Below are 15,606 nucleotides of genomic sequence, written 5' to 3'. Positions count from 1 at the left end.
GAAGCAGATTAACTTTGTATGTGGCTTATCAGTCACATGTTTATCCTGAGAGATATGTAATATATGTAATAAGAATTTTTCACAATACATGATTGGACTTAAAAACATGAACTTAAAAATACCGCCAAAAACTATGAATTCAATGATTTGCTTCAATATTTCATTGCAAGTCCAATAAAACAGGATCAATTGTGCTCTGTATTATCAAACATGCAGTTGGGAAGTGTTTTCAAATACTAACAATATCCACAAAATGCTCAAAAACACACACTGTGGCATTGTTAAGCATAATAATGATTAAAATTGTAGTACATATTGTTACGTAAGAACAGAATCTGCGTAAGAACAGAAAGGGACAAGCAATCCAGTGCTTTAAGAACAAGGCATGAATCTGATGTAGTCTTTTCTTAGGTCCTTTCTCAAGAACAAATTTAAGAAGAAACTTAGGAAGATACTGACAAATTAGGCCCCACTTTTTTTCTTGTTCTTTGCTGGGTGCTAAAATTGGGAGCTCTAGTCTTCCCCAGGTACAATGAACTGTGAACTTATTGCCATTTCATTGAAAAGCATTAAAGAAATGTTGGCACTTGAATACATTTTTTAAAGTTAATTTCAACAGAGTTCACTTGTGGTGATCAGGGAGGTGAAGTTTGCTAGGGGCACTAATGAGGAGCTGTTGAGATATGGATGAGAAGCTGCCGAGACACTCCTGGGAAACGTGTCTTTACAGGTCTGTTTAGCAAAGGCAGATGATGAAAAATGTAATGACCAGATTCAATGCATATACCATTTGAAAGTATAAAAGGCAGAAGCACCAAGGAATTTTTATCTGTGCACTTCTATTCTTTATTTCACTGGAACTTCGACAGCGTACCTAGTGCTTTACCATCCCGACGTAGATATCGCAAAGCTTGTGTATTTAGAGGCTGGCTATGAAATTTACTCTGCATGCCTTCAAATATAACTCACTACAGTAGTTGAGAGAGGCATATTGCTGCTGTCAGAACTAAACCTTGCGTCTCCAGAATTGTAACTTTACAGGAGAAGGAAAAAACATACTTTATTTTTAATGTCAGTTAATGGAACCAGACTTTTTTCCAAGTAATTTTGGGCCATTTCTGTTGATCCTTTCATCATGAAATTTGCACACATTGTCAAGAGCATCAGGCATTTTCAGATTATGACAAAAACCAAAAATGGACAAAAATGGAGATATGAGGTTGTTTTGTAGCTTGGTGTGCAAACACTCGCTGCTTCTTGACTGTATTATGTTACAGTACTGAGCAAAAGTGAGAGACCTCCCTTCGTTTATTTTAATGCCAGGCCACTAAGTACAAGCTATTCATTTGTCAGGAGATAATTCTGAGAAGATTAGATTATAATAATCAGATTACATGATAAGAATCCACAATAATCCATAAAAGCTCCAAAAATTCTTCAAATATAAGAGATCAGGTTGGTTTGAGATGGCTTGGGTTGTGAATATCCTTCTCTGTAAAAATAGCCCTGCGGATATCTTTAAAAAAAGCAAGTCTTACAGAAAGAATCTTTTTTTTTTTAAATGAAACTTCTTCCATAGATGACTTTTGTACAGTAGTAGACTCATAGATAGTAAGAAACTACAATTAGCTACTTTCTCTTCCATAATCAGTAGCTGCTCAGCTTTGCTTTGATCCAAACCCATCCATTTGCCAGAAATGTCCTGCTGTGGTCTAACAGCTGCAATCTGAACAATAAAATCTCTCATTTTCATTGCACTCCTCAGTAATTATAAGGAACAGACAGAACCAAGAAAGTAAGCATCTAGTAACATTTATTTTAGTCACACATTATTCACATAGAACTGTCGAGCAATGCCATTCATATTCAATATTCATATTCAACAATGACACTTAATTTACTTTACATACGTCTCTTTTTGAGCAGAATATGAGAGTGTGGCCAATTTGAGTTCAATCCAGGCCCTTACAAACACAGGCTCCTCTACAGAACTAATAATTTGAACAGCCTCTTTCACTCAAGGCAGCTCACTAAGTCTAACTGTCATTAGTTATTAAGGAAAACAGCTCCATGTGCTGTTTGGGTGAGAGGAACTTGACATCAGGGACTTTGGGACCTTCAGGGTGAGGAGAGGAACATGTCTGCTGATAAAAAAAAAACATTTATTATTAGTTATTGTTAAGTTTCGTAAAGTATTGGAGCTTCACAGTTACTCTGTGCAATCCAATCATTCAGTGTTCCTCAGAAAACAGAAGCTCACCGTCAGTCTTTATGGTTGGGTGGAGGTCTGAGTGGAGAGAAGAAGAGTTAGAGATGCTGTATTTGGATGACATGCATGTCAGAATGCAATATAAAAGGGCTAACTTGTGTCACACAAATATGTTTACCAGCAAAAAGTTTGACAACTGCAGAGAAAATGTTATGAATTAATGAAACAAAATGAATGTGGAGACTTGCCGTCATTGACAACAGTATAATTTATAATACATTTTATTAAGCTGTTTTGCTTTTGACTGTAAAACAAAAGGATATGAAAATCCCTAATGATCAATCTACAGTCTACAATGTACATAACCTAGTCTTACTATTGTAAATAGAAGGAAATTTGCAGGCAAAATATCGAAACCTTTGTACAGTATTAAAAACAACCATATGAAATATGCTTTCTATATCCAAGAGTCAAAGTAGCAGCCCACATCTTTCAAAGAGACATGCACACACCTGGCCTGTCTGAGCTGGCTGGTCCTTCAGAACGTCGGTCTCAATGGGCTGTGGAGCAGCATAGCACGGAGGAGTTTGTGTTTGAGAGAGAGAGAGAGAGAGAGAGAGAGAGAGAGAGAGAGAGAGAGAGAGAGAGAGAGATCTATTGAATCCATTTCTTTTGTTGCAAAACATATTATCTTTTTTAAATATTTAAATATGGGGTTCTCACACTAGGGGGCTGCTGCTGGCCAGTCTGCTGTGGGTTGTCAAAGGTGACGAGCTGTGAAGCGAATTTCAAAATATCAGAAATTCAACAGACAGATTAAAGGCTTAAAAACGGTCAGAGGCAAGATAAGATCAGGTGACTTACACCGGGGATTGGAGGCAGCACGGGGATGTTTCCCATTCCCTGGAAACAGAAAATCACATAGTGAAGTTATTCTTGCAGAACTTTGCTCTCTCTCTCTCTCTCTCTCTCTCTCTCTCTCTCTATACATATATATATATATATATATATATATATATATATATATATATATATATATATATATACATAAATACATGCTGAAGGAACAAAACCTTGTATCTCCATCTTTCAGTTTTTGACAAAATTTGAAAATACCTGTTTCTCTTTACATTGTATGTAAATTTCATGACAAATTGACCATAAGAAATGATGCAAAATTACTTGGAAAGAACTCTGGTTCCATTGACTTACATTAGAAGTACAGTAGGTTTTTTTCTTCTCCTGTAAAGTTACCTTTCTGCATATATATATATATATATATATATATATATATATATATATATATGGATGGATGTGTGTGTGAATATATTGTATATATTGAATATAGTGTGTGTGTGTGTGTCTGACTAACTGAGTCAAATAAAGCCAACTCATAAAACATAAGAGCAGAGAGAAATGTTACCTGTTGTGTGAAGTCGTAGGGGTAGTACTTGAAAAAATGAAAAAAATAAAAGAGTTAGATAGGCACTTACTGTATGCCAGTTTTAGAAAGTCGTGACAAGCTCTCATCCCTCTAATTAACTATAATAAGACCCTAGCCTGAGACATATTGAAGTTGCTCTGGCAGTAATTCACGGTATGTAATTAAAATATCCTCTGTCTCTGACTTATGGTGCAGGAAAACAGCGATGTTCAAAGCAGTAATACCATCCATGTGAGTTCCTTCTCACGTTCACAAGCTGCTAGCCGGTAAAGGGCTCATATCATGGAAATCTGAATTGTCCTCCTTTTTTAACCAAAAGGGGTTTCTAAATGTGTCATTCATCACCTCAGTCCATTCAGTAGAATTGGCTGTTTTTGTGATGTCACAGAAGCCAGGACAGTTATATATGTCTGCTTATTCACCCTACAGTTGTTTAGCTCCACCTCTTCACTCAGAGGTGTCTCAGCCCTGACTGCTTTTTCATAGTGGCCAATCAGAACAAAGCTCCTTTACATATATCAGTCTTAAAGGTACAGTAACCAAAACAGCCTGTTTTATTCTAAGGTATAAATAGAGGTCATGTAAATATGAGTTATGGTATAATGTCATAAGGGGACCTCATAGAAGCTAAAATAAAATAAAATAAAATAAAAGAATGTAGGATATGAGCCCTTAAATTCCAACACTGCACAAATATACATTTTAGTTTAAAATCTAAAATAGTTCTAACCTCAATTAACCACATTCATTCTTAGCATTGTCACCATAGCAGACCATACAGAAAACCTGGATATAAGTAATTACTTACAACTTCCACGCTCTGGGCACCTGGAGCCTTGGGGAGAGAGTATTTGATGTAGGCCTGGGATGGAAAAGACTACAAATGGGAAAAAAAATTACCCGTCAATCACTGATGGTCCATACATGAACTCATCGACAGATGAAACCAAGTAAGATGAGGTAAAATGAAGAATTTTTTTTTAAATCATTTTTTTCACTGTTGAAACATTTTGTACCACAGAAATGGTGACTTCATAGAAGAAAGAAAATGTTCTTAACTATGATGTATATAACAAAATAATAGGATTTTCACTTTTGAACTAATTCCATTGATTTCTTTTATCATGAAATAGAAAGAGCAGCTACCACTTTCAAATGATGTTTGAAAAACAAGGGAATGGGGCTGAAAAGAGATTTGCTCTCACTGCTGCCCTCAAGATGGCAGACTTGAGTTCAATTCCCTGCCTGGGCCAGCACACCACAGTGTACCCCTAAGAGCCCTTGGGCTAGACTCCTAACACTAGATTCATCTGTAATGTGACTCTAGATAAGAGCATCTCTCAAAAGCATAAACGTAAATGCAACATATAGACAGCAAACTCACTGCTCCGGCGCCGGCCCCCCCTGCGGTGCGTGGGAACTGTGGAGGAAACACCTGAAAACACAAACAGAAATCATGCAGGGAAGTAAGTATGAAGGGAGAAAACAGTGCCAAACAAAATGTCACTGACACAATGTTTAATGATAAAAAATAGGACGTACAATCTCCATACTGATGGGGGCGTAGGCAGGCTGAAAGTTGGTGGCACAGGAGGAAAGAAGTGTTAGTGGACTTCAAATCAAACTGGATAGATTTGTGTAAAGATGCCCTTTTTTCCACATATTTTTTACATAATTTCCGCACCCAAAAAAGCAAACTAACAACTTCCAAACTAAAAAGTTATATAAGTGCTACTATATACTACTATATAAGTAGTATATGTGTCCAAACAACAAAATATTTCCTGAATGCACTCTACTGTTTGCACTGCATGCACTGTATGTATGACTTACCTGTGCAGAGGGGCCTGCTGGTTTTCCATAATGCGGCAAATAGTTGAAGAATGGTGACATCTGCTGATACATTATTTAGATCAGAAAGAGCAGAAAGAACCTTACACCAACGGTTGGCCAGTTTTCTCTGGCCTGTTAAAGGGTTACTCTAACCCCACCCCCTTTTTGTACTATAGAAGTTCAATTTTTTCCTTTTAACTTACATTTGAAGTATTTTAGCAAGAATATTTAAGGTAATGTTATAAAATACATTTTTTAAATCTCAGTTGGAAGCCCATTTATCTTGTTTACTAGTATATTGTTTTACTTTTGGCCCTCTGTTCACCACAGGCATCACACTTGGCCACCCCCCCCCAAGACAGAAAGTTTGTGCACCTATGCCCTACATATTAGTTTCCATAGTTGATAGATTCAATTTAAAATTAATAATCCAATAGTAAGCCTTGAATTTAAGGGGTTAAACTCTGTCTTACTTAATATCTCACCAGTGATGCAGTCAAAAATTTGAGAGAATAAAATGGAATCAATTAAAGAAGCTCCTGCTTTACTGTTGAATGCATTGTTATTGTTTTATAGTGAGCAAAGTATTTCTATGCCGTTTCTAAAGAGAAATCTATGCATTTTCTGACAACAGCGCTAAGAAATCACATTAGTAAAGGATATGAATAGCATAAAAAGTGGTAATAGAAGCTTTTTGGCCTCCATGTTAAATGGTTAAAGCTATCAATAGTCACAAAAGCCGTTTTACACAACTTGCTTAACTATCTAAAAGCTTGAAGTAGATGGATTATCTTTATATACCGGTGCAGCAGACACCATTGTGACGAAAGAAAGGCAGAGAATGGAGCCCAACATGGTTGTAGAAGTCAACTGCCGACTGCAGAGAAGAGAACTGATCCTGCAAAAATGAACGGGACTCAGTCAACCGGTCAAGATACATCATATCATGCATGTGTTATTGCAGAAGTTAATGCAGAAGTTTGTCGGCAGTCTTCACTGTGTTGCTCACCTTAGATTCAGCTGGAGGCGAAGGCTGTTGCTGTGTGGATGAGCAGCGGTGGGTGAAAGGCAGTGAGAGTGGCCGTGTTTTTATTGCGTCTCAGCCTGAGCCGTTAGCCAATGTCCTCCTACGTTCAGACTTGGTGATGACCTCACGCACAGGTGAGCATGGTAATTTAGCAAATGACCTGTAGCCAGACACAGTGTGTGTAATATCAGGGCAGTTATGATTATGATGATAATACGGCAGGGAACTGCAGACATGGCTGTATCCTGTCAAAGTCAGGAGCACATTCAGACCACATTCTGCAACATCTCTACAGCTTGACTGGTATTTCTTTTAAAATTCGTGAATTTATATTATAGCAAAAAGGGGAGATTATATTAGAGAAAGACAGACAGACAGACAGATAGACAGGAAGGTAGAAACTAACATAGGTTGAAGTATAATAATCAAAAAAGTTAGACTTCTGTTCAATGTGATGTAATTGTGTCATTTTTTGACACAAGTACAGGCAAAATATGTTGTTTTTAGTTCATTAGATGATTGAACAATATAAAAGTGCAGTATCCCCCCCAAAAAAGATGTGGTTTATAGTGCAGATCATATGCTTTATCAGCAAGCTAATATATTAGCCCCAAACTAACATGCTGGTCACAATAGAATGCTATGAAACAATACAATATGGTACAGCTGTATGATATGATGCCATATAATTTGATTCAATAGGATACGCTACTATACAATTCGATATGCTGCGATTCAATAAGATTCTCAGCATTACATTTGTGTAGTATTGTTGCATCCCTGATAGACTGTCAGGTAGACTGTAAAAAGTCAAACAGGGTGCAAGTTGACTTTAGATGTATGTAAATTGCTTGTGTTTGTCTGACGTATCATTTTTACTTTGCTTTGTTCAAAGTATTAATTTGACTTTAATAAAAGTACTTAAATTTACTGTTAATACAGTTTTTTTTGACTGTACCGACTAAACATTTTTATAGTATAGACAGATAGATAGATAGACAGTCAGGCAGACAGCTGCAGTGACACGAAGCCTGGAAACAAACAGGAATGGGTGGCCAGGCCTCTAGTGCCACTGCCCAGCGGCCTCTGATGACCAGGCGCTTCTGACTTGCAGTGGCCTTGTGGAGCCCTTAAATATGTAAAAATGTGTAAATATATTAAATGAGAAATGGTTAGCTTTTTTATTGTTATTCTTATTGTTATTATTGCTATTATGATTAGTATAAATATGTAGGCAGGGGATATTGTTGTTGCCATTCAAATGGAATGTTTCCCTTCTATATGTGTAAAGCTGCTTCTGCTGTTGCATAACCACTCCGTTTAAAAATCTTTTCAAATCACAAGGACCCCTGATTTTTGTGTATCTCCGCACTGAAATCAATAGCACAATGTCAGCCCCAAAATATACACCACTCACTGATTTGACAGTTTATTTTTAATCATCCTCAAATCAATAATGCGGCAAAACACATCATTAACGTAGCTTAAACAACCTGAAATGGCTCTCATGCATCAAGCCAAAGCACTGTACACCAATCTGGGTGCACCTTAATGCCTCAGTTCTTTTACATTATGAATCCGTGGGTCAGCTCTTCAGTCCATCTGAAAAAGAAGAAAACAAGAAAAAACATAATATTTAAAACCAGGATTAACGTGGATAAAGTCTATGAGACCTCAGTTGCCGTTAAGAAACACATTTATTTCTAGCATTTAGTGTTAATATGACATTTAGCAAGTGTATCATAGACCCAGAATCACATTTATTGACCACAGTAGAGTGGAATATATAGGAAAAATATGCACATTTTCTGTTATAGTACAATAAATATCAGGTAATATAATAGCTAATGCACTGCCAAATAAGATTCTGAATACTGAAACCACCAAATGTACATGTGATTTAATGAATTTCACAGATTTATACTTTACAGTTCCTGTTATGAATTTATTTTTCAGGAAAAGACCTCCATTTGAAACAGACCTTCAGTGTTAACTTTGCATATCTTTCCCCCAATATACAGTATGGACACCTCTGGTCAGTTTACATGTTGTGTTGATTTTCTAAGTAAAAATAAGTTATCCCATCCTTATCCCATGATGTTTTCTGCTATTTATTTCTGTTAGAACATATGAAATGTGAGATAATATTGTTTGTCCTGCTAAAAAAAGAGTCTGTAGCTGAAATGTCCAAATGTGCACGATTTAATAAATGTTATACATGTATAAAGTGTTTTATAAGTGGTTTGTAAGCTTAAATCCAGCATATTTTTGCAATTCTTAGCACACATTTTCTATGTATTTGAACATACTGGAAAACATAAGACACACAACGTGCCATAACTTTTGCACAAGCCACATTTTCTGGTTGTTTTTTCCCTTATTTGTTAAGTTCAGCAAATAAATAGTAAAATCTATGAATGTATGTTCCCTATAGAGGTGCCCAAACTTGTGCATACATCTGTATTTGTAGTACAGTAATTTACCAGAAAATATTTCATTTCTTAAACATGTTAAATCCTAGATATATTTAATATTACCTGACATTACATTATCTGATAAAAGTCTGTATTCAGAACTGACCAAATATACATGCACATGTATATCGATGTACAACAATAACCTATACATTTGAAATGTATATAGTGTCAGTTTGACATTTATTCCGATTTTGTTTATTTGGTCCGCTTTGGTCTATGTATAGAAGCAAACGGTGTCAGAACGTATTAAATGTCAGACAATGTGGAATGAAGTGCTAGATAATAAGGGTCTGTCCAAAATGTTCTTGTAATTACGTTTCTAAGTAGTCATAATGCACTACTACGCCCACTTTCGTTATGGCTTCATTAAATATTGGTTAGATAAGTGAAGCTTACGGTCATAGCGGTTTAGGTGATTCACCTGTTTTAGTCATCATGGTCATCATCATCATCATCGCTCCTGGGAGGAGAAGGCTGAAAGAACACATACAAACATTAAATGACCATGTATAATCAGGGCTGGGCAAAATACTTTGAAAAAGGAGTGATGGCTGAATACTTTGTTCTAAGTGTATTCAGTAACATGTTCCATGACAACGCATAAAAAGTTACGTATTCAGAATACATTTAAAAAACAATACATTCTAATACTTCCAATACATCTTGGTAAGGCAGAAGGGAAAACTCTTTGTAAAAGTCATTTCATACTGTTCCTAGTTGTTATTGGTTGGCAGTTTTCTACATGTTAGAATTCTGTTAATATATTCCATTAAAAAATCCTTATTACTAAAAATAATATTATAACTGTTTCTTTTCTCTCTCATCACCTGCTTTAGTCCACTGCTGCAACTGCAATCTCCAGAGCAGTAGTACAGTAGAACATTGATGCTGAACTACTGAGATTACTACGCTTATTCCTTTAAAATCATTACATTGATTTATCAGTCAACTCAAGCTTTAGCAGAGCTCAGTAACACTGAGATTAATAACTGATCATCACATTGATTTATCAGTCTACTCAGGCTTTAGTAGAGCTCAGTAACACTGAGATTAATAACTGATGATCACATTGATTTATCAGTCTACTCAGGCTTTAGCAGAGCTCAGTAACACTGAGATTAATAACTGATCACATTGAATTATCAGTCTACTCAGGCTTTAGCAGAGCTCAGTAACACTGAGATTAATAACTGATTATCACATTGATTTATCAGTCTAATCAGGCTTTAGCAGAGCTCAGTAACACTGAGATTAATAACTGATCATCACATTGATTTATCAGTCTACTCAGGCTTTAGTAGAGCTCAGTAACACTGAGATTAATAACTGATGATCACATCGATTTATCAGTCTACTCAGGCCTTAGCAGAGCTCACTAATGCTGAGATTAATAACTGATCATCACACTGATTTATCAGTCTACTCTGGCTTTAGCAGAGCTCAGTAACACTGAGATTAATAACAGATTATCACATTGATTTATCAGTCTACTCTGGCTTTAGCAGAGCTCAGTAACACTGAGATTAATAACAGATTATCACATTGATTTATCAGTCTACTCAGGCTTTAGCAGAGCTCAGTAACACTGAGATTAATAACAGATTATCACATTGATTTATCAGTGTACTCAGGCTTTAGCAGAGCTCAGTAACACTGAGATTAATAACTGATTATCACATTGATTTATCAGTCTAATCAGGCTTTAGCAGAGCTCAGTAACACTGAGATTAATAACTGATCATCACATTGATTTATCAGTCTACTCAGGCTTTAGTAGAGCTCAGTAACACTGAGATTAATAACTGATCATCACACTGATTTATCAGTCTACTCAGGCTTTAGCAGGAACCTCTGTGTTTGTAAAGATGCTGTTAATTGAGGGTCTCTCTAGAGTTCATCTAATAAACATGTTTGCCTCATGCCATAATTAATAACTGAACATACATAGTTGGTGTTTCTTTTAAATATCATTAGTTTTTTTTATTTAGTGGGTAAATATTCTAAAAGCATTCTATATAAAAAGTAACTGTATTCTGTAGATGTTTACCTGGACAACAGGAGCTGCAGGAACAGCTGGTGCTACAGGAACAGCTGGAGCAACAGGAACGGCTGGGGCAGCGGGGGCAAAGTCAAATGGGTAGAGCTAAAAAAAACAACAGAAGAAAACGTTTGAATACAGGTGCATAAGTGCATTATGCAAATCAGCAAGTCCATACAATCCCTCAGAAAATGTAATATATTTTTATTTGTAGCCAGTATATCCAAAGTATGATTCAAATATATTGTAATAACATACTTTAGTAATATACTCCAGCAACAGAGCACAAGAGGGAGTGCACATACCCTGCATGTAGAGTACAGCTACAGTTATTGTTACATACACTAAGGATAAGTTAACACTTCCTTTATGTGTGTGTGTGTGTGTGTGTGTGTGTGTTTGTGTGTATATATATATATATATATATATATATATATATATATATATATATCTCTTCTTCTATTTCTTTCGGCTGCTCCCTTTAGGGGTCGCCACAGCGGATCATCTGCCTCCATCTTGCCCTATCCACTGCCTCCTCTACTTTTACACCAACCATCTCCATGTCCACCTTCACTACATCCATAAACCTTCTCTGAGGTCTACCTCTTCTCCTTCTACCTGGCAGCTCCATCTCCAACATTCTTTGCCCAATATATCCACTATTCCTCCTCAACACATGTCCAAACCATCTCAACCTGGCCTCTCTGGCTTTATCTCCAAACTGCTCCACCTTCACTGTCCCTCTGATTTGCTCATTTCTAATCTTGTCCAGCCTTGTGACTCTCAACGAAAATCTCAGCATCTTCATCTCCGCCACCTCCTATATATATAAGTGCCATAACTTAATCAGAATTTAAGTAACTTATTTTTACTTAGAAAATCAATAAAACTGTAGCATTAGCAGCATCACACAGGATTCAACTTTATCTCTAGGCCACTGTTCTCATTTAAGCAAATGTATAACACTTGTGGCCTTTCAACAAAAAGTTAATATCCTTTATTTAATCTTAATAAAACTTGTGCTCAGACGACTCTCAGGTGGATTTGCACATTGTTATCAAAGAATTGTAATGCTGAATAGTGGAATTCGTAATGAAAAACATTGTATTAAATCAGAAAGGAATACAAAATAAAAGACTTGAGGACCCCACTGTATTTATCAAAAGTTTGCACACTCACAACTTCAATGCTCTCACGGCCTGCAGGCTGGGGAATCTCGTGTTTGATGAAGCCACGAGCAGGGAGGGCCTGGACACACATACACAGGGCAAGAACTCATTCTTTTCTGTCAAGTTGTCAAACTCAAGGCGCATACTATAAATGAAGTTATCAGTCAAAAACTCACAGGAGCTCCAGCACGATTCTGAGCTGCCAGAAGCTGTAAAACAGAAATCAGATCTGCGGCTTACATAATCAATACCTACAGGAATACGCTGCAGTCTAACAACAGCCTTTAGAACTCTTGAAGCTGCAATTAAATTAGATGGCTGGCATTATGAAGGCTGCAACGTGCAACAGGTCTACTTACTATCTCCAGCTCGACAGGAGCGGCGACGGGGGCAGCCGGGGCAGCAGCGGCACCCTTAAATGCAAGATTTGAAGCTTTTTAAAGCTGCTTTGACAGTACATTTAGCTTAATATGATGTTTTACAGTGCAACACTGGACAGTTAAACTCTAATATAAATTGTATATAGCATGGTCTGGACAGAAGATTCTCACTTAAACTTTGTATCTGTGTTTCCTCACCTCAAAACTTCATGACTTACTACTTCATTAGTTTTCATACTTTTTTACTAAATATTTTACAGCCCTGTTTGAACAATAAAAGACTGTAGCTAATGAACATTTACTAGCCTTTTTTGTATTATTATCAAATGTATTATTGATTTGAAGGGAAATACTTTTCAGCTCACTGAAATGACTAGTTTACAATACCGAATAATAGGTTATAAAACTCTTTGAAGGACTGTTATAGCAAAAAATGCTAACACTGCCAATGATCACTGAAAGTTAGTAGAGGTGGCTATTCCAGGTCCAAAAAGTAAAAACCCTCCCCAGGATTTTGTTCCAACTGCTTGACTTCTCTAATTTGCTCAAACCAGCAGCAAAGGTGTTAAGGCAGTTGGAACAAAATCCTGGGGAGGGTTTTTACTTTTTGGACCTGGATTGTAACAAGAACTTGTTTCCATATAGCCAGTTTTCCCTAATAACAGGTGAAGTTAATACTGATTAATCTGAAGGGAAAAACCTGTGTAAGAACTCTAGATTAATTTTGTTGCTAAATAATAAGTCATATAGCTGTTAAAAATGTTAAAATTGCTAATAATCAGTGAAAGGTACCGGGGTACCAGCTAACATTATCTTGTTTCCGTAAAGCTACTGAAATCATTTCATTAGCTTAATGGAAACAAGTTCATCAGGTCATAAGAACTTGTTTGTATAAACCTAATGAGCTTTCACCAGTTTACTAGTGAGTGAACGGTTTGGCTATCGGTGGCTAACGCTAGCTTGGGTACCAGTTGACTTGAAATCATGCTAACTTTCAAAATTAGCATTCATGCGGGGCAAAAATATGCCAGGTTTACTGACCTGCGGAGCCACGTGGACAGGCTTGTACTCTAACTCGTAGTATATTGCTTGCTGTGAGAGAAATGTAGTCAGATATAGCCATGTAGTTCAACAACTGTGAGCCAATTATACTCGTTTTATGCAAAGTAATAACCCTGTGAGAAAAAAAGCAGTACATGTTGTGTTTTACATGATGGTTCACTGGCCGAGCAGCTGAACCAGCACCAGAAAAGCTGTTATTTTTTCCATGATAAGTTAAAATCACTTACCGGAGCACCGAGGGCCACTCCAACAATGCATGCCAAGAAGATGAGGGGTTGCATGTTGAATCTGAAGTGTCTGCACAAAGGAAAAGAAGCAATATCTCTATCCATAATGTAACAGTATAAAAATGATCCAATTACTCAAATATTCAGCTAAATAATACAAAATAATGCAGTCATTTTGAGCTAAAAGCTGATCCTACCTGTGGCGTTGATGAAGCAGTGTTCTGACTATGGAAGATCATGCGCTTTATATTGCCTTGGAACACAAGGAACCGCCATGGTCTGACAGGCTTTGGTGAGGGTCCAAGTTTCTTTTTAGAAAGCTGAAAAAAAAAAGCATGCTTTGGCTGCTGTTGCATATGTTTGCATGATCTTTATAGACCAATTTGGCAGGGAATATGATCCCAGCCTGTTTGACACAATACATAAAGAAACTGCTGATACAGGGATCAATTAAATATGATCAGAGTAATAAATCTAGGGAAAGGTTGGGTTCATAATGGCTCTCGACCAGATGTGACTGCATGTGCCTGGTGCACCAACTCTCATTTGAACCAGAGGAAACGTTTCTAGACGCAGAAGCCACAGTGGTTTCCTGCGATACTAGTGCCTCAGTTATGGAGACTGAGGTTGGTGGCAATTTAGGCAATTGAGGGTGTTTTGGAGAAAAGATGCCAGGCATTTTTTCTGGAGCAATTCTAACACGTACACTCATGCACACCCACTGAGAGAGAAAATTGATCTCTTTAAAGACGACAATTTACACCTCATTCTTGCTTTTTAGAAGAGGAGAAGAGATTGAAACATTGGGAGCAAAGGAGAACAACAGCTTGCAACGTCAATATACTATCAATAACTTGAAAAAGGAAGTTGCTTTCATGGTTTTCTTTTCAAAAAATGGATTTAACTCCACAAGTTGGTTTACAAGTTCCTAAAAAAGATTTGATCTCTCATGCTAAGGAATCTGTAAGATAAGATTCTGAATGATGCAGACAGAGAGGCTTGTGGGTGTTGTTTCCTGCCACTAAGAGTACTAACTATAATTATGTTTAGTTTGGCTTGTTGATCTCTGCAAAAGCTAGAAAATACAGGCACAGTTTACAGACAAAGACAGGAAATGTGGGGAAGGAGATAACAGCCCAAAACAGAAGATTAGAATGACTCAAAATACCATTATCCTCAGTAAAAGGTGAGGCAACTGATATAACCACTGAGGGAAAACCAAATTATACACGCATACATTTAAAATTAATCTACAAACTGATATACAGGCACATGGACACTATAAAATGTTTATATGCATTGCGGTAGAACATCTAGACTTTAGCAGCCGCTCTTATGAGTAGGCATTAGATTTGCTAGTTGTAGGTTCTATTGGAATTTCCAGCTGATAGCTGGATGTGAGGGAAAGACCAATATAGGCCGAGTTGGGTAGCGGTTTATACAGAAGTAGGCAAATATCCAAATGTGGGCATGGTGTCTTCTCTTGACTGGCCAGCATTAAGCACTGCTATATTAGGCAATTGTATGTTAGGTATAATTGCAGGCATCAGTCCATTGAACACTAGGAGTAGCATATCAGCAGCTAAGGGGATGGTGGGGAGTCCTGGGTTGAGGGGCCGTCTTAGCACCTGCTGCAGGAATACTGACGCCCAGCTGAGGCAACATCCCCAGATGACCCATTCGCCCTGCAGACTGACTGAGAGAGAACCTATATAGAAAAAAATAGCTGTACATCTATTT

The 15,606-nt window shown here is 37.1% G+C and overlaps 2 protein-coding genes across 3 annotated transcripts; both read right to left on the bottom strand.

Annotated features, from left to right (window-relative positions):
* Positions 1–1,831: 1,831 nt before the first annotated feature.
* scpp5 (secretory calcium-binding phosphoprotein 5) lies at positions 1,832–6,565 on the bottom strand. Its single transcript, XM_037532583.1, has 12 exons — positions 6,496–6,565; positions 6,288–6,384; positions 5,487–5,549; positions 5,196–5,225; positions 5,038–5,088; positions 4,462–4,530; positions 3,633–3,659; positions 3,074–3,112; positions 2,933–2,983; positions 2,722–2,769; positions 2,261–2,287; positions 1,832–2,141 (listed from the first exon to the last, which is right to left on the bottom strand). The coding sequence occupies exons 2-11, from the start codon at positions 6,339–6,341 to the stop codon at positions 2,270–2,272; spliced, it is 450 nt and encodes a 149-aa protein (XP_037388480.1). The 5' UTR covers positions 6,342–6,384; positions 6,496–6,565; the 3' UTR covers positions 1,832–2,141; positions 2,261–2,269.
* Positions 6,566–7,929: 1,364 nt separating this feature from the next.
* On the bottom strand, positions 7,930–14,120 carry scpp7 (secretory calcium-binding phosphoprotein 7). Of its 2 annotated transcripts, none has more exons than XM_017709455.1 (9): positions 14,064–14,120; positions 13,867–13,936; positions 13,619–13,669; positions 12,557–12,610; positions 12,374–12,406; positions 12,208–12,276; positions 11,038–11,133; positions 9,387–9,464; positions 7,930–8,115 (listed from the first exon to the last, which is right to left on the bottom strand). In XM_017709455.1, exons 2-8 carry the CDS (start codon positions 13,918–13,920, stop codon positions 9,417–9,419), a joined length of 405 nt encoding a protein of 134 aa, XP_017564944.1. In that variant the 5' UTR covers positions 13,921–13,936; positions 14,064–14,120; the 3' UTR covers positions 7,930–8,115; positions 9,387–9,416. The 2 variants fall into 2 exon arrangements, with proteins under 2 accessions (XP_017564944.1, XP_017564943.1); XM_017709454.1 differs by having other exon boundaries at positions 9,412–9,464.
* Positions 14,121–15,606: the final 1,486 nt, after the last annotated feature.

This window comes from Pygocentrus nattereri, chromosome 22 (genome assembly GCF_015220715.1).
Source record: "Pygocentrus nattereri isolate fPygNat1 chromosome 22, fPygNat1.pri, whole genome shotgun sequence".
NCBI lineage: Eukaryota > Metazoa > Chordata > Actinopteri > Characiformes > Serrasalmidae > Pygocentrus > Pygocentrus nattereri.
The sequence above is the reverse complement of the archived record's forward strand: the minus strand, read 5'-3'. Positions and strand labels throughout refer to the sequence as shown.